The 22,621-nt window shown below is 39.4% G+C and overlaps 1 protein-coding gene across 6 annotated transcripts in view; it reads left to right on the forward strand.

The window, feature by feature from the left end:
• Ndg (Nidogen) overlaps positions 1 to 22,621 on the forward strand; it is a 211,029-nt gene that overhangs the window by 77,700 nt on the left and 110,708 nt on the right. For all 6 annotated transcript variants that reach the window (XM_070089510.1, XM_053782899.2, XM_070089511.1 and 3 more), the window contains exons 6-10: positions 39 to 283; positions 2,320 to 2,553; positions 12,456 to 12,532; positions 14,901 to 15,024; positions 19,345 to 19,490. In XM_070089510.1, the coding sequence (XP_069945611.1) occupies positions 39 to 283; positions 2,320 to 2,553; positions 12,456 to 12,532; positions 14,901 to 15,024; positions 19,345 to 19,490 (826 nt within the window). The remainder of the gene's footprint in view (positions 1 to 38; positions 284 to 2,319; positions 2,554 to 12,455; positions 12,533 to 14,900; positions 15,025 to 19,344; positions 19,491 to 22,621) is intronic.

Here is a 22,621-nt window from a genome sequence, read left to right on the forward strand (position 1 = left end):
AATATTTTTAATTTTGAGTTTTCATAATGTCATTACAGACTGAGCAACTGTGATAAACCAGGAGTCTGGATGTTCCGAGTAGGACAGTTAAGTTTAGAACAAAATGTCCAGTCTCCAGATATTGGTACTAGTGAAAGCAAAGGCCTAGGAAATGAACCCCAGTCCTGTGCTGTGGGAGGATCCATTTGCCATTCCAGCGCAGTCTGCACTGACTACTCACCTGGCTTTTGCTGTAGTTGTAAAGAAGAATATTTTGGCAACGGCATTAACTGTGTAGTTAAGGGTAAGAAATTTCTGTATTAAATGTCCATCACTAATACTGTGTTTGATAACTAAAAGTATATTGTGTGTTGATAGCGACAGAGATGTGGAAAAATACATTTATTTACATTTCAAGATATTTATGCAATGAAACGTAATGCGAAGAGTGGCTTCTTCAGTCCTGATAGATAGCTAAGAAACTACTGTTACTAACCTCTCGCAGCTTGTCACCTGACTCATGTCACTATATGAACTCGTTTCTTTGTGATCTCTGTAGAGTAGTCACTGGTGGCGAAATGTATGTACTTAGCTCAAATGATGGGAATGCTTTAAGTGAACGAGTGTGTACGGTTGTTAACTTTCTCTCAAACGGAAATCCTGATCACACTCACACTTAAATTAAATTTCTTTCTCAAGAACAGAACCTGCAGTGGTCACTGGTTTCCTGATGACTATAAACGTGAGTTTTCCTATCAGTTCAGTCCTCTGGTCTGTTATGGTGCTCAGGGATTACCTTTCTTTGTCCTCAAAATGAGCCCAAACCTCTCTTTAGTCTAGACTCCTTTTCAATTTGCTTCAGGAGTTAAACTCAAGTACTGGATTTTCTCCACCTGGTAAAAACAGTTTGTAATATCCTATATCACCAGCCAGTCTTTCTACAACAAAAATAAAAACCTTCGTCACCAGGGGCAAGCTATGGATCTTTACACTATCGCTTCGGTGATCCCTGGACCTTATCTTTGATTGAGGAAACATCAAAATTTTCACAGCACTACAAATAAAAGTCGCCTTTCTAGTAAATTAACACGACACTCTGAGGTCAGCGTCAGTCTCCCTGATCACATTTCCTTATTCTAGAAAATGTTTTCGACTTACTTTTAATATTTGCATATTATTAGGAAGCAATGGCTGATACATTAATTTTTGTATGTACTGTTTATGAATATGTTTTGGGCTTATTTTTTTTTTTTTTTGAAAAAGATGAACGAAAATTATTGGTTACCATAGTCAATGTCTTGAGGAGAATGGTTAAATAATTAAAATATGTTATTGAAGACAATGGTATGTATAATACATGGTAATTCTACATAAAATTTTTAGACCAGCATTACTAATGTAAAGATAGATGGGCTTAAGAACATAAACAAAACTGAAATTTGTAGTAATAACTGATAAGGAAAGTCATATAGTGATGATTAAATTATATTAATATATTTTTCCAAAATCATTCGAATGCTTCATGGAAGCAACAGGTTATATTAATAAGTTTTTTTCTCCAAAGATAGACGATTGCTACAAATGGGGGTAAATAAAATCTGCAAGTTTTTTTGTTAAAGATTCTTGTTGATTATATTTTCACTACAATACCTCCTAGGGTACCAATCTTTATTTCCTGTATCTTTACATTTTCCTCCGTATTAATTCCGTTTTATCCCCTTCTTCGATTTTTTTATACAGGAGGGCCCCACTTATACAGCAGGATAAGTTTCAGGCTGCTGCTGTAAAGTGAAAATCGCTGTAAAGTGAAACATTGCTTTTTTTTCACTTTCAGACGCATATAAATGCCTGATAACCCATTTACACTATAATATATTAAGTGAGCAATAGAGCTAGGCTGTTGCTGGCAGGCAGCTGCCAGCAACAACCTGAGTGATCAGGAAGTCAACAGAAAGCCTGGGCTCAGGCCAGACATTGAGAATAGAACTTTCAAATCTAGCTGTGTGTAATGTAAGTTATCCACATATTGTTTCTTTCTGTAATAGCAAAGTATGCATACGGAATCATCTGACAGACATACCGGGGTATTAATTACAGACAAAATATTAGATATTTTAAAAGTTAATAATTACAGATTTATTTGGGAATATTTCTTATAGTTATCTATGTAATGGAATTCCTAATATTCCTTTATTTTATTTAAAAATCGGCATCATACAGAAATCAGGGAATAGGATATTTGTATATGAGGATGAATTTGTACTATATTGTTGATGGAGTTGAAAATAATATTATTTTCTTTTAATAAACTGCATAGGAAAAAATATTGTATATTTGTAGATGAACCGCTGCGTGTGATTGGAAAGGTTATTGGCAATATCAATGGTGTCGAGCTGGAAGACTCTGATCTTCATGCCTATGTGCTGACAGCAGAGGGTCGTAGCTACACAGCCATTTCAAGAATATCATCACAAATTGGCTACGATGTTCAAAGTATTACATCTCTTGGTTCTGGCATTGCCTGGCTCTTCGCAAAACCAATTGATATTTCCGCAAATGGGTTTTCTACTACAGGTATGTTTTAGGATCTTTGGATACTTTTTCCTTTATTCGTTTTCTTATTATCGTATAACCATGTTCCCATACTATTATATTTATGTATTTTAACATATAATCATATTTCCATATAACCAAATAGCATTACCATATAACCATATCGCTGTGTAATAATGGACTCTACCATAGTGTGTAATAACATTTCATATTTATACCATTGGTGTTTACGTGACTCAGATATTGGAAGTATGATCTTATGATTTAATTATTGAAAAGTTACTCACTGGTTATTAGTGAAGTTCCAAAAAGCAGCGTGTTAACTGAGTAAAAAAATGTGTATCTGAATAATTCTTTTACGTGTGCTTCTCTGTGTGTAATTCGTGTATTTTTATAAGGTATTTATATGAATAGAAGCAGAGCAATGCCTATTGTGTCCAGTATTAAAAGAATCGTGTTTTTTTCATAAATCACAAGTGGCTGTAACACCTACTACCTCCTCTCGTAACCCCCCGTCCCTGTTCTACAACTCTTTGTGAGAAACTTTCTAATATAAATATGGCATCACTTCTGTCTTCATAAGTATGGCTTCTTCTTTTCCCTGTGAATGGTGTGGAAATTTTCCAAAAAATTTCTTTTCATATCCAATCATTCTCGGCAGGATTATTATGGCTCCTCGTATTAGCGAAATGTAACGTATATAATGTTGTCTACTTCTTTTTTGTAACCTATATTATTTAATTTCAGTAAGAAATGTTGTTCCTCTTGGCTGGAAAGAAATAATTTAGAACCAGAAATTATAAAACATGATAAACGCCCACTGTACTAGATAGTTTTGGACTGTTTAAACTTGATTCTTTTATAATTTAGGCTACTGTACATAGTCATAAGATGAACTCCTGTATGAATTCTGGAGAGAGTTGTTGCCTTGAATCTGCCTGGACTTCCTACTCATTTCTGCAACATTGCAAGCTCCTAATGATGTGTTGATTAAAACTTGAAAGGCCTAGAGCAATCATTCAACTCCCTTTGTGGTTACTTTCAGAAAATGAGGGAAAATAACTGGTCTCAATGAGCTACCTTTACGTTGAGGAAACTTATCCTCAATCCTGCTGTTGATGCTCTTGATGACACATAGACATGTGAAATATCTTGAGCTGAAGATTTCCATTTCCCTATGGCTTATCTTGCATTTATTTTGTATATATGCCGTGCCTAATATTCGTAATTGGTTAATTAGGCAGAACTCGCTTAAAAGTTGGGCTTTTCACTATAGTTTTTCTACAGATTGACAAGTAAAAAATTTTTTTTGAATGTGATGTAAAAAAATATATTTTTTATACGAAGCCTATCTTAAAATCCTCACTAGCCTAACCTAAAATAATTTATTTCGCCAAATTCTACAAAATATGTTAAAACAAGGGATGCCAAGCCAATGATGATCCATTTAAATTACTTGTTCTCTCTAGGCTGGAATACTGTTGTGTACTAACATCTCCATTCAAGGTGAAATCGCAGATCAGGAGAATGTACGGAGAACCTTTACTGCACATATAAGTTCTGTCGAACACCTTAATTACCGGGAACACTTGGAGTCACTTGATCTGCACTCAGTGGAGTGCAGGTGAGAGAGATTCATCATAATCTACACCTAGAAAATCCTAGAGGCAATGGTGCCAAATCTGTACGCAGAAGTCACTCCCTACAATAGTAAAAGACTGGGCAGACAGTGCAACATAGCCCCAACGAAAAGTAGGAGCGCCATTAGTGCACTAAGAGAAAACACAATAAGTGTCCAGGGCCCAAGACTGTGTGGCCAGCAGTAACAGCCTGATTGATTAGGCCCTGATCCACCAAGTCAATTATTATTATTATTATTATTATTATTATTATTATTATTATCAAAGAAAAGCGCTAAACCACAAGGACTATACAGCGCTGCAGGGCAGGAAGGAAGCAGGGGTATCAGGTGGCAAAAGGGAGAAGGATAATTAGTAGGTTATGGAGAACAGCGAGGCAGTGGATAGTGCAGGGGTGGAGGGTAGCAAAAGATTGAGGTAGAATGGGCTGAGGGGAGTGCAAAAGGTATCATCATCAGAGTTTGTGGAGTAAGTCAGTTGTTGTCAAGAAGCCAATGAGAGAGTCAGGATTAAAGGAGGGTCCATCAGCAAGAAGGGAAGGTAAAGAGAGAGTAGTAGAGCACATACGATGTTGGAGGTAAATTCTGCATGCTCGTTGATAGAGAGGGCAGTCTAACAGACTGTGGCTAACCGATACTGGAACATGACACGTCTCACAGAGAGGAACAGGGTACCTCTCCATGAGATACCCATGAGTAAGACGAGTGTGGCCAATGCAAAGTTGGGAGAGAGTAGTCTCCCAACCTCAACACTGGTGACAAGAAGACGGCCAGTAACCTATACTCGGCTTAATAGAATGAAGTTTGTTACTGAGTAGATTAGACCAACGTTGTTGCCAACGGGTGTGAAGGTGGGTACCTATTACAGCAAAATAGTCTGTAAATGGAACACCTCTATATGAAACTGGTAGGTCATGTACTGCTGACCGCGCAGCAGTGTCTGCCTGTTCATTGCCCTGTACGTCAACATGACCAGGGACCCAACAAAAAACAATATCTTTATGTTTGGTAGAGATACAGCATAGTCAAAGTTGGATACGGAGGACTAGGGGGTGAGGTGCATCAAATTTTCGTATAGCCTGAAGAGCACTAAGGGAGTCTGAGACAACCACAAATGATGACACAGGCATAGATGCAATACGGAGAAGTGCTGCAAGAATAGCATACAATTCAGTAGTAAATGTCCTCGCACGACACTGTCCGGAAACACTGCTGCGAAATCATTTATAGCAAGGAGAAAAAGTGTTGTGCTCAGAACACATCCCTGGGGGACACCCTCAGCTTGGACAAAGTCCGGGGAGAGCACCTTATTAACCTGAACACAGAAATGTCTGTCACTTAAAAAGTTTTAAAGGAAGGATGGTAGATTGCCTCGGAGGCCTAAGAAGTGGGCTTGGGCCAAAATATTATACCTCCAAGTTGTATCATATGCCTTCTCAAGGTCAAAAAATATGGCAACAACTGAGTGGTTATTCGCGAAGGCATTACGAACATACGTATCCAAGTGTAGTAAAGGGTCTATGGTAGAACGGCCCTTATGAAAGCCATATTGACTAGTGGAGAGACTGTTGTGTGTCTCTAAATACCACATTAAATGTCGATTTACCAGACGTTCCATCGCTTTGCAAAATGCACTGGTAAGAGCAATGGGACGATAGTGGAAGGCATCATGTCCCGTAGTACCCGGTTTGGGGAAAAGGAGAACAATGGCAGATTTCGACAGCGGGGGTAGAACTCTTTGTGACCAAATAAGATTGAAGAGGTGTAAGAGGACTACAAGGGCTGATTGATGTAAATGTTGTAACATCCGAATATGAATGTCGTCAGGCCCAGCTGCCGATGATCGGCAAGCTGAGAGTGTCGCCTCCAGTTCCTGAAGTGTAAAATGCACATTATACGGTTCTTCAGTGAGAGAAGAAAAGTCCAAGGATGCTAACTCTCTGGCAGACTTTGAGGAAAGAAACGAGGGCATAGATGGAGCCACTGAGAAATACGAACCAGATGATTGCCAGTTTCAATGGCAACGTCAAGAGGGTTTTCTATATCAACACCGGCAACCTTCAGAACAGGAGCCGGGTCAGGAGAGTATTTACCACTCAGTTTCTGTACTTTTTTCCAGACTGTACTCACAGAGGAAGCCGAGGTGATGGTGGAAACATAATCTCGCCAGCAGGTGCATTTAGCGTCACGGATGACACGGCGAGCAACCGCTCGCTTCTGCTTAAAATCAAGAAGTCTCTCTGTGGTTCTATTGTACTGATACCTGCCCCGTGCATCGCGTTTCAAATGTACTGCCCGAGCACAAGCAGGAGACCACCATGGCACACACTTCTGAGAATGCCTGCCTGAACTTTGGGGGATGGAATGAGAAGCTGTGGTTAAAACTGATGTCGAGAAGAGGTGTAAAAGTTCATCAATGGAGGATGAAGAAGGAACCTCACTAAAAGAAGATAGCTACGAGTAAAGGTCCCAGTTTGCTCTATCAAATTGCCAGCGAGGGCTACGAAGAGGTGGTGAATATGAAGGAGAAGTAAGAATGATTGGAAAGTGATCACTGTCATGTCAGTCCAGTAGAACAGACCAGGCAAAGTCTAGTGCAGTGGAGGAAGAGCAGACCGAGAGATCGATGCAAGAGAGAGTATGAGTACGAGGATCAAAATGGGTGGGAGTACCCGTATTTAAGACATGGAGGGGATGAGAAGCGAGAAAAGTCTCCAATTGAATGCCACGTGAGTCACAATGAGACCCCCCCAGAGGAAATGGTGGGCATTAAAATCGCCAAGTAGCAGAAGTGGTGGCAGTAAGGATGAAACAAGAAAGGCAAAATCTGAGATAGATAATGCCCGAGAAAGGAAAAGATACAAAGACCATATTGTAAACCACTTATTCAAGTGGATACGGGCTGCAGTGTAATGCAGTGAGGTATGAACAAATAGTTGATGGTATAGAATATCATTGCGTAGGAGAAGGGCACTTTCATTAAAGGTCCCATCTGAAAAAGGATCGAAGAATGCAATAAATTATAGCCTGAGATGGGTTGGAAAACAGCTGAGTGTAATTTTGGCTCTTGTAAGCAAACACCAACAGAGGAAAACCGGGAAAGCAACATCTGAAGCTCATCCCAATTACCCCTGAGGCTGTGGATATTCCACTGTAAATAGGCCATGATTGGCAACGAGGAAAATACCAGGAATTCGCAGGTAAGGGCACCCATGGACTAGAGGGGTTAGAAAAGTCTACATGCGGTGGCATCGGAAAATGTTCAAGCAGCGAAGGAACGGAGTGTTGCGAAGAATGGGGATGTGTAGATGGAGGAGAGGGAAGAGAAGGAACAGGAGGTGAATCAGTGTCCATTGAAGGTTTAGTCACTGCAATATATTCTGAAATAGATTCAAGTATTTCTGAATTAAAAGATGTTGTATGGGAGACAATATTGGAGATAGAAGGAGGAAGGTGAGTAAAGATTGGGAAAGTAATGGACTATACTAAAGTAGGGGCGGACAAAAGCATGTTGGGAACTGGAGAAGAAGTGTGGGAGGGGACAAAAGAAGCAGAAACCTGGGAGGCAGCAGAAGAGGGAGAAACTTGGGAGGGGACAGGGGAGGAAGGCACAGAACGAGGAGGAGGGTGAACCTCGACACTTGTAATAGAGCCAGTGAGAGGGGAAGAACCAGGTACAGAGATTGGAAAAGTAAAATGTGAAGGTGGAAGAAGGGAAGGAGGGTGCCAAGAAGATTTGAGCAAAGTGGATTTTTTGGACTTCTGAGAAGTAGAAGGGCGATTGGTAGAAGGTGTCGTACGGGGTCTTGTCAATACCGGGGCTTGTGAAGGAGAACTCAGAGATATCAGAACAGACTATGTGTCAAAGTAGGGACGTCTGAGCCCTGGACAGCAAAAGAATTAGATACAGGAGTGACTATTGGAGGGGTAACCACAGAGGAGGCTGCAGAAGATGAACCCCAGTGGGGGAACATTTTGAAACACGAGTATAAGAAACACGGGGTAGTCTCCCTTGGAGGCGGAGATGAGAAACTGCCATAGCATAAGGGAGACCTTCTGCCTCTTTGAGGCATTGGATTTCACGCTCATTTAAGTAGACCCTGGCAACGGCGAGAGTACGAAGGGTGAGCTTCATGACAATTAAAACAAGAGGGAGGTCGACTGAAAGTCATATTAGAATGGTCATCGGCACCACAGACTGGGCATTCGGCTATAGATCTGCAATATTTTGCTGGGTGACCAAAGCGCCAGCAATTTCTACACTGTTGTTGTGTAGGGATCACCTTTCAAACTTGTAACCGATGTTCTGCTACATAAACAGGAGACGGGAATTCACGGCTGTCAAAAGTTAATCAAGCCACATTGCAAGGGTATCGTTTCTGCCCACGGGCAGGAAGGATATAAGTGTCTACCTCGAGGATTGGGAAATCTTGGAGTTCCAGCTGTTCAAGAATGTCATTGCCACATGTCTGAAAAATCTGTTGGACTATGGAATGGGGCATTATGACAGTACCACTACAAGAATTGAAGGAATGACATTTTTCGATAGTGACAGGAATAGTATCGATATGTGAAAGAAAGAAAGATCATGAGCTTGGGTAGCATTCTGGACAGTGATGATGCGCATACTGCTCTTCAGAGCATGAAAGGAAATATCTCTACTGACATGGCAGAGGAGCGCCTTGCTAATACTATGGTCAGAAACATAGGCAGTAGAGGAAGTCGGTCGTAAAGAATTTACTCCATTGTGCATTCCGAAACTGAGCATGGAAAGGGAGTGCTTGACGTGTTGATTTTTTCTGAGAAGAACGAGGTGGTGGTGAAGTATCATCATCAGGCAATCGTCGTTGGGGTTTAGGAGTGAGACCAGAGTTGGTCCGATGTGAGACGGGCTGGCGATTCGAAAATTGCCGCACCATAGAGGGAGAGGCCGGAAGCATAGTCAATGGAGAGGGGAGGTCAGATAAATTGAAGGAGTCAATCGAAACCTCGATACCTAAAGTGGGTGAGGAAACAGCACCAACAAGAGGTACAGGGGCATCAGGAGTGTCCGAGGAGTGGTCAAAAAATGAGGCAGGGTCAGAAAGGGGTGCGGTATCAAGAAGGGCCCTGGGGGTAGTAGGTGCATGAATTGGGTTCTCCATGGTTAGCTTACTTCTTTTCTTTTCATTTTTAAGAAAAAAAAGAAGAAAATAAAATAAAAATAAAAAAAAGAATAAAAAAAGGGGGGAGCAGGGAGGAATAGTTCCTAGGAGGAATGAAAGAGCTGGAAATCTCCCTCTGTGCCCAAGAGGACCTCAGCACTGCAAGTAGCGCAGATGCAGCATGGAACCCGTGCCATACCCTACCCTTCACGCCAGTAAACGAGCAATCCGGGATAGCAACCACACATCTGCCGAGCTACCTCGGTGGACAAAAGAGAGGGCGGCCGGATATCCGCCACAAAGCATACCTCCTTCGGCCACCAGCCCCAGAATGCAAAAGGCGGCTTCCAGAGATCAGAGATACACCCGTCGCCCAAAAGACACCCAAAGCCACCCTCCAGGATACTGGAGAGGGATCGGGACCTCCCCAGGCAATCCAGATTCCACGACTAACTACGCCACCGCCAAGAACCTCAACGGAATGGGATGGACCCCGGTACCCTTCCCCCTACCTAGAAACCAGCATGCCTGTGGGAGGAATCCTGCAGGCAAAAAAGAGGAAGGGAATAAGGGAGGGACGGGGAGGAGGAGGAGGAAAGGGAAAAGGTAGGGTGGGGAGGATGGGATAGGGAAGGGGGAATTGGGGGGTAATTAGGTTTGGTATGAGGAAGGAGACCAACAGGTCTAATTCCTCAGACCAAGAACCTCTTCACTGCGCCAAGGAGCCCCCCCCCCCCTTGAAGAGGTCCACCAAGTCATGGACTGAGCTGCGGGGGCGTTGACCAACGAAACATTCTCTAGGTAGACTCCAGTTACGTCTGTTTAAGTTTATTTAACATTTGTTAAAATGTATGATGCATATTTTTTCATTATGTTCTGATTGATTTTTCTCAAATTTATTCCATAAACTAAATTTCAGTCTGCTTATTTAGCAGAAATGACCCTTGCTTCTTAAGCCAAACTCGTCGATTCAGCTGTACAATTGAGCTACAAGGCTTACAACTTCATGGTTTTACAGACTGCACTTTCTGTGACTAGTTTCTGACAGTCACCACCAGTCACCCTACTGCCCATTCCCTCAGCACCAGAAGCATTCATAGTACATTTGTTTTTATTCTTTTAAGCTAGTATAGTCTAGGAACTCCTGATAAATCACACTGAACGACAGTCATTGGATAAATAGAAGAATGGAAGGCAACTCGAACTGATTTTGTGACAATTAGCAGGCCTAGAGCTGTCTCACTTAGGTACGAGGCATACAATAGGAAGGGTTCAATGACTGCACTTTCTCTGACAGAATTGTATGAACAACCATCAGCTATGACTCTACACTTCAAGTCGAGATCCATTCAAATGTCTGTAGGATTTTGTGTGCAAAGTATATACCTGACAATCTCTGTTAATTAATGTCATCCTTGCCATCTAGAGCCCACCAGCTTCTCCACGTGAACACTTCTGGTGAACTCTTCCTCCACAGGTGGCTGTCAATATTACACCTAGTTGTTTACTTATCAATATGATGTCCTTGATAGCACCTGGTTCATTACCAGGCTGAATGATCCAGAATAAATGGTTATTGAATGTAGCTTGGGCTGGCACAACGGTAGCACAGCAAGTGGAAAATAACATTTGGCCAGCTCTATATATTATTCATTTCACCTTATAATAACCCTATATCAGTCAGGTCCCTACCTACCTTGCACAAGATTATTATGGAAAATTAAAATTACCTGGATGAACTTCATTAGATAAATACCAGTAATTTAATAAAAGTAACAAAGATAATTATTTCTTACCAATTGTTACAACTCTGTGGTACGTAGAATATTTTGAGAGACCTAGGTCACCAGAGAATGTCTCCCTTCGAACTACTACCCTCATACAATCCCACAAGTCACTCTGGACCTATATTAATTTCAATGAAATAAATATCACCAGTAATTCTGGTAAACTATTAATATAAATTATATGGACTGTATGTTCAATTGAGTTAATGAATATATATACATTTATATATCAGAAGGAGAATTTATATTAATAACACTCACCAATTTGTCTGGAAATTACTTGGTGTGTCATACGCAACCCCCTGCCTAAAATATGAAGAAACTAGTGGCCAGAAATTTCAAAATATAAAGACATTACTTATCTGGTGGATGGTGTACTTATTATCTCTTTTCCCATCTAATTTCAGTCCTGTCCAATTGTTGGTTTCTCACATTCTGCAGGACTGTACCTACAACAATTTCTGCTCCTATCTGAGAGGTTGTAAACACAGTTTAACTTCCAGAGGGACGGAAATTCTTCCGATTTTCACTAACATCTGTCTTGTGCAGTTCAGAACATCGCCTCTTCCCCCTCCAAGTGATGCTAACGCTATCGCTGGTTCCTTTTTTATTTACGAATTAATTTTTATTAACTACAATATATTTCACTAATTTACATACAAAATACACTGTATTTTTGGGAAATGTACAGTATTTTCCACAATTATTAAGCCCAATCTCTTAGTGAACAAAGTAAGGAGAGAACTTTTACCTCGCTCCTAAGAAGTATAAATTCTTCCTGAGGGTTTGGTGGTCTTCGAATCTTGGAGAGGTCAGATAAAGATGCTGAGACGAATCAAATTATGTGAGAGGCCTTGTGGAGTTCAGTCACTTCAGCCCACCCAGGCTGAAAAGAGATAAGCAAGTTACGTAAGTAGATTGTAGAGGCATATGCAAATCCTGGTCCTTCTGATCCTAGATACAGCGTGACTACCCTCACTGCTGCACCCTGAATATCCTGGAAAAGAAACATTGCATTGCACGAGACAGACACTACACCATGCCGTTACAGAGACAGGAATGTTAGGAAGGCACGAAGGAAATAACAGTGGGAAATAACAATGGTTGACAGTCCCTGGCAAAAGAGATGAATCCTATTCTGAGTAATGAAGAAGGTGAAAGTACTTTTAGATATTACTATACCTTCTGGTGTTAAGGAAGTCAAGCCCCCACAGCTGAGGGCTTGACGCAAAATTCTTGGGTTAAGTCTTGGGCTTTCAGAGTATCATTATGTCAAACAATGTAATACTTGTTTTTCTCCAGATAAGAATGAGTCTTAAATAATGTATAGAACATTATTTCTTATTTTCATAGGTGGCGTACTGAATCGTACCGCGGAGGTGGATTTTCCCCAGACAGGTCACCATGTTGTTATCCAGCAACATTTTGAAGTAAGTGAAATTAAGACAGTTGTAATGAGATCAGAAATCAAGATTTTGAGTTATCAAAATTTTTAGTTATCCATTCCAATTTTCTTAAACGTCTCAAGCCTTTCTGTGTGTTTTACTGCTCATCGCAAAAAATATTTTAATGTGGCATAATAATGTGTGTGTATATATATATATATATATATATATATATATATATATATATCTATATATATATATATATATATATATATATATATATATCAATAGCTACACTGCGACTAGCCGGAGGATCGAACCCGTGTTGTTTTAGTCCACCTCATGGTGAACGAAAATTTCACGATGCTCTAACCCACGGAACCATACAATCCTACAAAGATCACGCACCCAACAGAGCTAGGTGTTGTACCATGATCCGAGGACATGGATTGGGTGCCTCAGAGCTAATTTCATTCTACTCCCCCGTTTGGTGTACTAGCCTCCACAAGCAGTATATATAGCATTGTAACCACGAACGAGTGCAAAACATCCACAGTGAAATCAGCGAATTTCCAAGAGCATTCGAGATTTCCCACATTATCAAGGAACTGTAAAATTAAAGATAATCAGAAAGCATATTTAGGGTGAGATTACACCTCCCGATTAACATTCTACACCTGAACCTGTTTCATGATGCGGGAGAGGTGGTCAAGGACCTGTCAGACATATGTTCTACCAAAGCTTTAAGATTTTAACTTGTCTAATATGTCTTAAATTCTTCCCAAATTTGATTAATAATAAATTAATGTAATTTGTATAATCCTAAACCAATACTACTCTATTAATTTCAAAACTATTTTTTATGAAACATGTTTCTGTTATATTTCTCTCAACCATGGACTTACTTGAAACAACTTTCTCACCCTTTTGAAAATCAATAGGATGTTTAAAATCTCTTACTTGCATAAACAAAGCATTAGACTCTTGTCCACTTTTAATGTTTATATTTACGTTGTTGTATTCTTAGCTTGAACGTAATAAACTCTGTCACATTTTAGGCAAAATATTCGGCATTTCTTGATTAATTTTTAATCAAAATTTTTTTTCTGTATCGGGATTTTTATATACAACTTTGTTTTTAAAATTCTTAAGTAGAGAAGGTATATTAATAAAGTTTTCATGGAAAGGGAGAATCAACTTTTTTGAGTTAAATGAGACTGTCCTATTTGTTATGTAAAAGTATTTATAGCAATTTTAAAAGATTATCAGTTAAGTATTTTAGGAATTTTAGATGATTAGCTATTTCATAAATCTTCAAAATTTCTTCATCTTTGAACTCTGGGTTGCAAAGCTCTCAAAAACAATAATGAGAATGCATAAAGTTTACTCTATCATAATATGAAGAATAATAGTGTACAGAAAAACGGTTATATATTGTTTTTTGTAAATTTTGAATATATGTTCATGGTTCTCCTTAATAATTAATACATTAAGAAAAGGCAGAGAGTTATTTTGTTCAAGAATCATCGGCATATCTGTACCACTTAGCTCTATTGGGAACGATCTTGTTAAGTAATCTTGTTTCAAAATATTCCATATTCCATGTACATGGAATATATTGAAAGAAGACTCCTTAACAAAATCCTTCTCATTAGAGCTAAGTGATGCAGATATGTTGATGACATTTTATATCTAATGTCTAACAATACAGATATAAACCATTTCCTTGCCAAATTAAGAGTCTAGCTCATTCCGTGAATTTTTTTGTTGCGTTTGATCAAAACTCATTGTCTCTTCTAGATGTATTAATTATTAACGAGCACCTTGACTTTAAACATTAAATTTTGTGTCGTGGATTGGAGTTCTGGTGTTGGAGGTACAGTGCCTGTGCTCTGAAGATATGTTGCAGTTTTTCTTAACTGTAGTGTCAGCACGCCTTTGGAAAGACATTGATGGAGTGAGTGATGATGAAAGTGTTTCTTTTTTTTAGGGGGGGGGGGAGTCACCTTGCTTTGGTAGGAATCGGTCGATGTGTTATTAAAAACAAATAATATGCGGCGAAATCACAATAATTTATGCTGTGCTGCCAGATTGTCAAATAATTTTGAAAAGATATCATATAAGTGTAAAATTTATAAATAAATATTGATGCTAATGAATGTGTTTCAACTAGGCCTCCATCCTAGTCTTTCAACACGTACCTTCATTCAGAAACGTTGACTTTGTTCTTCATGGGCACCTAGAATCCTTCCTCTAGACTCCAAAATTCCCTCTTAGTACCAATCTTAGACTATTAGTCCCCTTTCTAGATTCTCTCCTATATACCTAACACAATGTAATTGGTCTTGACACAATGTTTTGTGTTCACTGCAACCAAACCTCGCAGAGTTTTAAAAATTATATTTTCCCACAGGGCCTTGACGTTTTCAACAACATTCAAGTCAAAACTCAGATCACTGGATCGGTACCAACAGTTCCTCTAGGTTCAAAGATAGAGATGGATGCCTTCAGTGAAGAATACACCAGAGTCAAACCAGGTATGCATGTAAACAAAATTATGTGGAAAAATGCAAGAGAGGAAACTTTTAAAAGCAGTATAGTGAAGTCCTGATTATTGGATGAGAATTAGACCATAACGCTTGTGTTTATCTGAAAAAAGTAGTCAGAGCATATATAAGTGTGACTCTTCTATGAGCCACTCTATGAGGTAATTATTGAGTAATTAAGGATAAAAATGATAAATGATTAACAATTCATCACGAATGACGGTGACTTTACTGTGGGCCACTCTGTGAGGTAAATAACTGAATAATTAAATATAAACAAATAAGTTACTGACAGTTCTCCTACAGGAATGCTGGGCAGGACAGAGGTAAAGAGAAACAAAGCAAATTAATCCATTAAAGTACTTCTCACGACATTGCTTCACTTTATTTTGGTTGGAGGATTTGAGTCTCCTGGGAGCGTATCAAAAACCTTGCAAGTTACTTCTCAGCCTTAATAGTGGGAAAATTTTCTCGTTTGTCAATATTTGCTGTCTCATATTCTGTGACTTGTAAAAAAAGTATATATATATATATGGTTTTGGACATTATAAATGAACTTAGAATTTGTGCTGTCACTTAAAAAAAAACATGTACAGCATATGGGCATATTTACCTGAGAGATATATTGTCCACCAAGACATTATCAGATGTTGCTCATGTGTTTTATTCATGAGGTTGTCGGAACAAGAGAAACTGAGAGTCGACGAGGGTTTACTCTCAATTTCCCTGGTTCCAATCTTGGTGGTATGCTATGATAAGTAACCAAAAGGAAAAATTGTTAGATGGATCTATAACCTCCTAAGAAACAGAACACAAAGAGTAATAGTAAACAGAGTAAAGTCAGATGCAGTTACAGTGAACAGCTCTGTTCCACAAGGTACAGTACTCACTCCCATCCTTTTCTCATCCTCATATCTGACATAGACAGAGATGTCAGCCACAGCACCGTGTCCTCCTTTGCTGACTTTGCAGAATTTACATGACAGTGTCATCTACTGAGGACACTGCAAATCTCCAAGTGGACATTAACCAGAAAATAATACGAAGTTCAATGGAAAACTCGAGGAAATAATCGGATCGGAATATAAAACAAATTCAAACCAATCAGTGCATAGAAAAACTAATATGAAGGACACGGGAGAGATAATGTCATAGAACCTCACTTTCAAAGATCACAACAATGTCTCTATCACATCCGTTAGGAAAATGATAGGATGGTTATTGAAAACCTTCAGAAATAGGGATGCAAAGCCAATGATGATTCTCCTCGAATCGCTTGTTCTCTCAGGCTACAGTACGGTTGTACACAAACGGCCCCTTTCAAGGCAGGCGAAATTGCAGACCTGGATAATATACAGAGAAATCTCACTGCACGTATAAGTACAGTAAAGCACCTAAATTACTCGAAATGGTTGAAGTTCCTTGACCTGTACCCCTGGAACGCAGGCCAGATAGATACATCATGCCTCCAATGATAAGCAGGGTTCCATGAGTACACTAAGGGATAATACAATAAGTGTCAAGGGCCCAAGACTGTTCAATTGCCTCCCATAATGCATAATGAAGATTACCAATAGACCATTGGCTGTGGTTCCTACAGTGGTATGCATGCAACTGGTAGTAACAGCCTGGTTGATCAGGCCTTCATCCACTGTGAGGTCTGGTCTTGGGCCGGGCCGTGGGTGGCGTTTCTCCCCGGAACACCCTCCAGGTATACTCCAGGTAATAGAAAATCCATTCGGTTAAAGCTGTATAAGGATACTATTAGGGTACAGACACACAAGTTTAGGTGATTGCAAGCAGTGATTACTACTTGGTGACAACAACTAGTTTTAGGTAGTTATAATCCAAGGGGGCTAGACGGGGTGATCTATCACCTCGGGGTTCCTATCTATCACCTCAGGGGTTCCTAGAATTTCTCGAAATAAATTAGTGCAGGTGATTGCATCTTTCATACATGCAGGTGACTGCAACTATCACACATAGCAACATACACGAGTCGCCCAGGATAACCCAAGAATGTCAGGGAAGGGGCTTGTCGTCACGAGTGTCCTAGTAACTTGAAACAATCAGGGTTACTAGAATATCTAGAACCACATGTGAATTACATTAGGCCTGGTCATGGACCGGGCAGTGGGGTGTTGGTCCCCGGAATACCCTCCAGGTAATCCTACTCAGCATAGACTTGTACAAACAAGTGTTTATGTTGAGTAGGGTTGGTTAATATGATAGGGAGGTCCCGAAATAATACGAATATTAAGGAAAAAATCATGAATTATGTGATAAGGAAAACAGAATACTAAGGAAGATTCAGGAATACTCATGATTTTATGTGGAATATTCAGCATACCAAGGAATAATTATAACAATTGATATTTAGGATTTCTGTAGGGTTCATTTAGGAATGTATATAGGGATTACTCTTGCCACGATCTAGGTTTTAGAACCTTCCAGGGCGTACGATACTTTAAGCTGACAATGAACAAATTCGATTCTATTTTTTAATACAACTGTTTACATATATCAATGCTTGTAGGTGTATTATTCACTTGGGCGCTTGATTAGATGTGATTAGAGGCAACTTAGGATTGGCTAATATTGGAACAATTGGTATGTTCACATGCCCTGTGACCAAAGCATCTTAGAATGGCTCTAATAAATTCTAAAGCCTTCACTGCCGTAGCTTCATACTTTTTTAAAAGTGTCAAGAAATTCGACAGTGGCAGAAAGCTTCTGTAAGTACATATTTCATTATTTTATGTGTAAAAAAAATAAGAAATTTTTCGTTCTGTTAAATCACGTTAAATATTTTTTAATTTGCCTCTTAAGGCCAAAATAGTATCTGTAAAAGTTCGTTTCTGTGCAGGTGTATTTGTTGAAGCGGTAAACAGAAGAAAAACTTGGAATCTTAGGATCCTTGTCATAAGTGGAGAAGGACTAATCTCATCAGTTTCAAATTTTCGCCACTGGTGTGGCTATGTGGACACAAGGCTCGTGTTGCTATTGGGTGGCATGAGTCCCAATTTATAATTTTTTTGAATAAGTAGTGATATTTATTTTTTAGTCAATAATTAAAGAATGCCTTTGAATGGCTATAAAATAGTACTGATGATGCGTTCTGTAAAGAGGACAACATCCTCTAAATTTTGTCCGAGTAGAAGCAAATTCGAAATGTTACTAAAATTATTATAAAACTTGGAATCATTGGAATCACGTAAATTACTGGACAATGCGTTTTTGATTGGCTTCAAACTTTTACCAATGGTGGGGTTTAATGAACACAGTTTGTCACTCACTTTAAAATGCGCAAATTGTAATTTGTCAGTTTTAGTAAGCAAATTGTTCCTCATGTAATACCTAGACATTGCCTCTTCTGATGACCTTAACCCCTAAATACTGGAGCATGTTTTAATTTATGGTCTGTGTTGGTGCCAGTTGGCCATTTTTTGCAATATAGCAAATTTGATTTAAAATAAAATCTAATATGTTTTTACTTACAGGATTGTACACTATTTTAAATGAACCTTAAATAACCGCATATTTAATGCTAAAAATGCGCCAGAATCCTATTTTTCGGAATATTCTCAAGAACATTTTCGTTTTCTTTCTTACTAATTTTCTTTTATAATTCAGATTCGCCTTATTCGATCGGCTTCAAATTTTCAATGTGTGTGTAAGGTATCTCGAAAAAGATTCATGGGACTATTTACAGGCGTGGGTGCCTTATGCTCAATGCTACTTAGTCATTTCCTAATGCTGTTTCTCTCTGGTTAGTATAGACTGGCTTCTCTTATCGGCTTCAGAATTTCAACACTCGTTTATCCTTCTTAAAGGAAGATTGATATATTTAATGGAGTATGCCAGGGAACTGGGGTTACAGAATACTTGGATATCTTTCTCGGATCGCCCATTAACCGAGATGCATCTAGTTAAGTGGTTAGTGGGGCTCGTAGGTGAGGTGACAAGAGATGAACAGGGTGAGAACTGTGGCTGGATGCTGAACACCATTTAACCGAGAAAAATCCATAACTACTAATAACACTCACTTCACGCGCATTTTCGCTGGGAAGCACACACACAATGACGACGAAAATATAACGAGACTTATCACCAAAGGAATGATTAAATCCCAGGTAATTGGAGGTAGCTCCAGTTCCTTGGATCAAGAAAACTTCGTCAACATCAGCAGCATCAGGACAATCCTCCCTTCCCTTAAAGGGAAATCTATACATTATTGTGTTGTATTGAGGAATGTTCATTTCTTCAGGAACCTTTCCATTTTACTGAACATTGTCTCATTGAACATTACAGGTCAGCAGAGGGCACGATCTAGCCGAGTATTCCGTCTTAAGGGACAAAACATTGACACACCTTTCTCTGTTGAGACCACCATTGACTATGATGAATGTATTTGGAAGGTTCGGGGTCCGGATGAGCAAAATACACTTAGATTAAAGGTAATTATTTTCGTATTTCTGTTCTTCAGTTTTTATTTCATATCAAATTCTTACATTAATATTGGCTTCTTAATTTTTTATATATTGTTTCATCCTCTGTTTTTTCTTTTAATTTACTAATTTATATTTTTAGTATATTCTTATTTTTATTGTTTATCTTTCCATTTATCATTTACTTTCATATGAATGCATTGTCTTTTAGTTCTATCTTCTACTTAATCCATTTACGTATGTAAACTTTCCTAGTTAATTTTTAATCCATTTCACTCTACAGTGTTTCTTCACTGCAAACATGTGAATATAACTTGTATCATAAATAAACTTACTGCAGAACACATTTCAACACAGGTTTCCAGTATCCCATTGAAATATATTAATGTTTTATAGTACAGTATAGTATTTTACAAATCTAAAAATAATTATGAGTAAAATACCCTTCCTCCTTTTAGGGATGGCCTAGTTGGATATTCGTAATCTTGGTAAGTAAGACAGATAGGCAACAGTTAGGCAGCTCCACTCCGAAACGCTTCGCCCACACAGCAGGCCTCTTCGGTCGAATACAGAAAGTAGGCAGGAACAGCAGAGATAAGAAGACGATGTAATCAGTCCATCACCCTTGAAGTCGTAGTTCCTGACTATGGAACTGAACTTCTCCAGGGTGATGGACTGATTACATCGTCTTCATATCTCTGCTGTTCCTGCCTACTTTCTGTATTCGACTGAAGAGGCCTGCTGTGTGGGCGAAGCGTTTCGGAGTGGAGCTGCCTAACTGTTGCCTATGTGTCTTACTTACCAACCTGTCGGTATTGTATACCATTTTGATATTCATTCGTAATCTTAAATGAAATCCCAGCTGGACATCCGTAATCTTAAGGGAAATCCCAGTTACATATCCTTGTTCACACTTAGTATGTCTGTATTTGCCGCAAAGTGATATCTGACGAATATGGTCTAAACTGTACTAGTTCTAATGGATGGCATGGTAGACAAAAGTTACTCCATATCATTACATAACCTGTTATAGACGAGAGTACTCAGCCGAAAGCGTGTCTCGATTTTCATAATCCAGCAACCAAGATACCTTTGTCAACTATGGGAAATCAAGGGACTAGGTGATTTCCCGCACCATTAGACATCCATAAATGGGGGTAAAGGATGGGGGACAAGCCGTTTACCCATATAATGCTTATGTCCGGGTTCCACATTTCCCTTTCCACTCTTAATTTATATGTCTAAGCTAGTAATGAAGCCTCCAAAGGCTAATATGTATTATACACTACTACTGATAAGTGTTTAAGCTAATGTAGAGTTAAACATCAAGCCGTTTAGTTTAGTATCTACATCACCTCTCATGGTCTATACAAATTGACAACCGACCTGTATTTGTGCCGGTGACCAAGCACTCCAACCCACCCAGCCTCAGTCACAAAAAAAAAAAAAAACATAGCAAGTGAGCAGGCAAATGCACGAAACTCTACCTTACTCTGCTGATTTATTAAGAACCTAGTTAATTAGGACGACTTATCCTGAAACCGGCCTTTCTGGAGTGAAGTACATCGAAGTATTAGATAACACATTACAATGTAAATTAGATACATTTCATGGCAATAAACGTCTCCCTCGCTGTTAACAAGGAGTTGCAAACCAGTGACTCAAATACAAGCATGTCAGGTGTCTCGACGGAGGTACCAAAGACTCCTACGCCTCCACGAGTAGGTACTCATGGTATCATTAAGTGTGCATTTCTTGTACTATTGGTGCTGAACAGTGTGAAGGGTCTTTCCACATCCTCCACCCCATCAGAGATGTAACAAACCTGCAACCTGCTTAATACACTCTGCCCTGGGGAAACTTGAGGTAAGAAATCAAACAGCTAGAAATGAGATAGCAGGTTTATGGGTCGAATTCCAAAACTGGCTTGATTGTATCACTAATCTAATCAGTCATAACCCACAGACACTTTCTAGTCTACACATTAGGGATCCTTACGAACTGGATGTGGCTCGACAGAAGCGATAGGTAGCTAGAACATTACTAGAAATAGCTAGAACCTAGATAGTACCAATGACTAGGAGTAACATTACCATCACAGGTGATTGGGCCTTCATTATTAACTGTTAATCACACACACACATGCTCAACACAGCCCTTCGCACAGTGGAAGTAACATTCTACATTACGATACCAGTAACAGTTACTATCAGTTGGCTAACTAGGCACCGAACAGCTTTTGTGTGTAATTCAAAAGGCGGCAGTTTGGATCTCAATAGATCCAGTAATGTCCTCTGGGGGAAACCGCCATAGAATACGAACGGTGGGACCATCTAGCACAGCGCTTACTGCACTGTATCTACAACGCCATCTTGTGATGTCACCACAACAACATCTGACCCCTGGGAACACACAACACACATCCACACACTTTGTTTTCGTTGTCTGAGCAAGTGTTTGTCACGAAAACCCAGTGGGAATATATGGGGTCTGTCCATATGTTTGGTGGGAAAAACGTAGCTACTGTATAGTAGACAGCATATGTCTAGCAATCAGAACAGACCGGGGTGATTGAGCACCCGGATTTACTGCTGCACTGACGATGCACCAGAAGTTGGCCCTTGCGAAAGGATTTATTTATTGACAGTCGTTCATTACGGCAATTCCTGCGTTTATGTACTATATGTTATTGAATATAAGAATAGTTGTACCACGGAAGCTTCTGAGGGATGAGACATTAGTATTACAGTTGGTACCGCATGTACAACCAAGCTACAGTTGAATCGGTTGTATAATCATTGTATTGCAAGATCCTTAGGTTCAAGACCGCTTTTTTAAAACAGTTTGTAACAGACCCAACTAGAGGAAACAATCTGTTTGACTTGGTTCTTACCAACAAAGAATCACTAGTTAATAATCTTGAGGTTAGTGATGAGCTAGGGGAAAGTGTTCACAAATCACTTAGTTTCAATATATCATGGAATTACCTAGATAACTGCAATCAAGTCGTTGTCCCAGATTTTCGCTTGGCCGACTTCACGGGTATGAGAAATTACCTGGGTGGGCTAAACTGGGACCTTAGTATGTGTCAGGTAGGTAGGGTTGGTTGCCAGTATGACGTATTTCAGAGCATAGTGCTG

Source organism: Cherax quadricarinatus, chromosome 28 (assembly GCF_038502225.1).
Source record: "Cherax quadricarinatus isolate ZL_2023a chromosome 28, ASM3850222v1, whole genome shotgun sequence".
NCBI lineage: Eukaryota > Metazoa > Arthropoda > Malacostraca > Decapoda > Parastacidae > Cherax > Cherax quadricarinatus.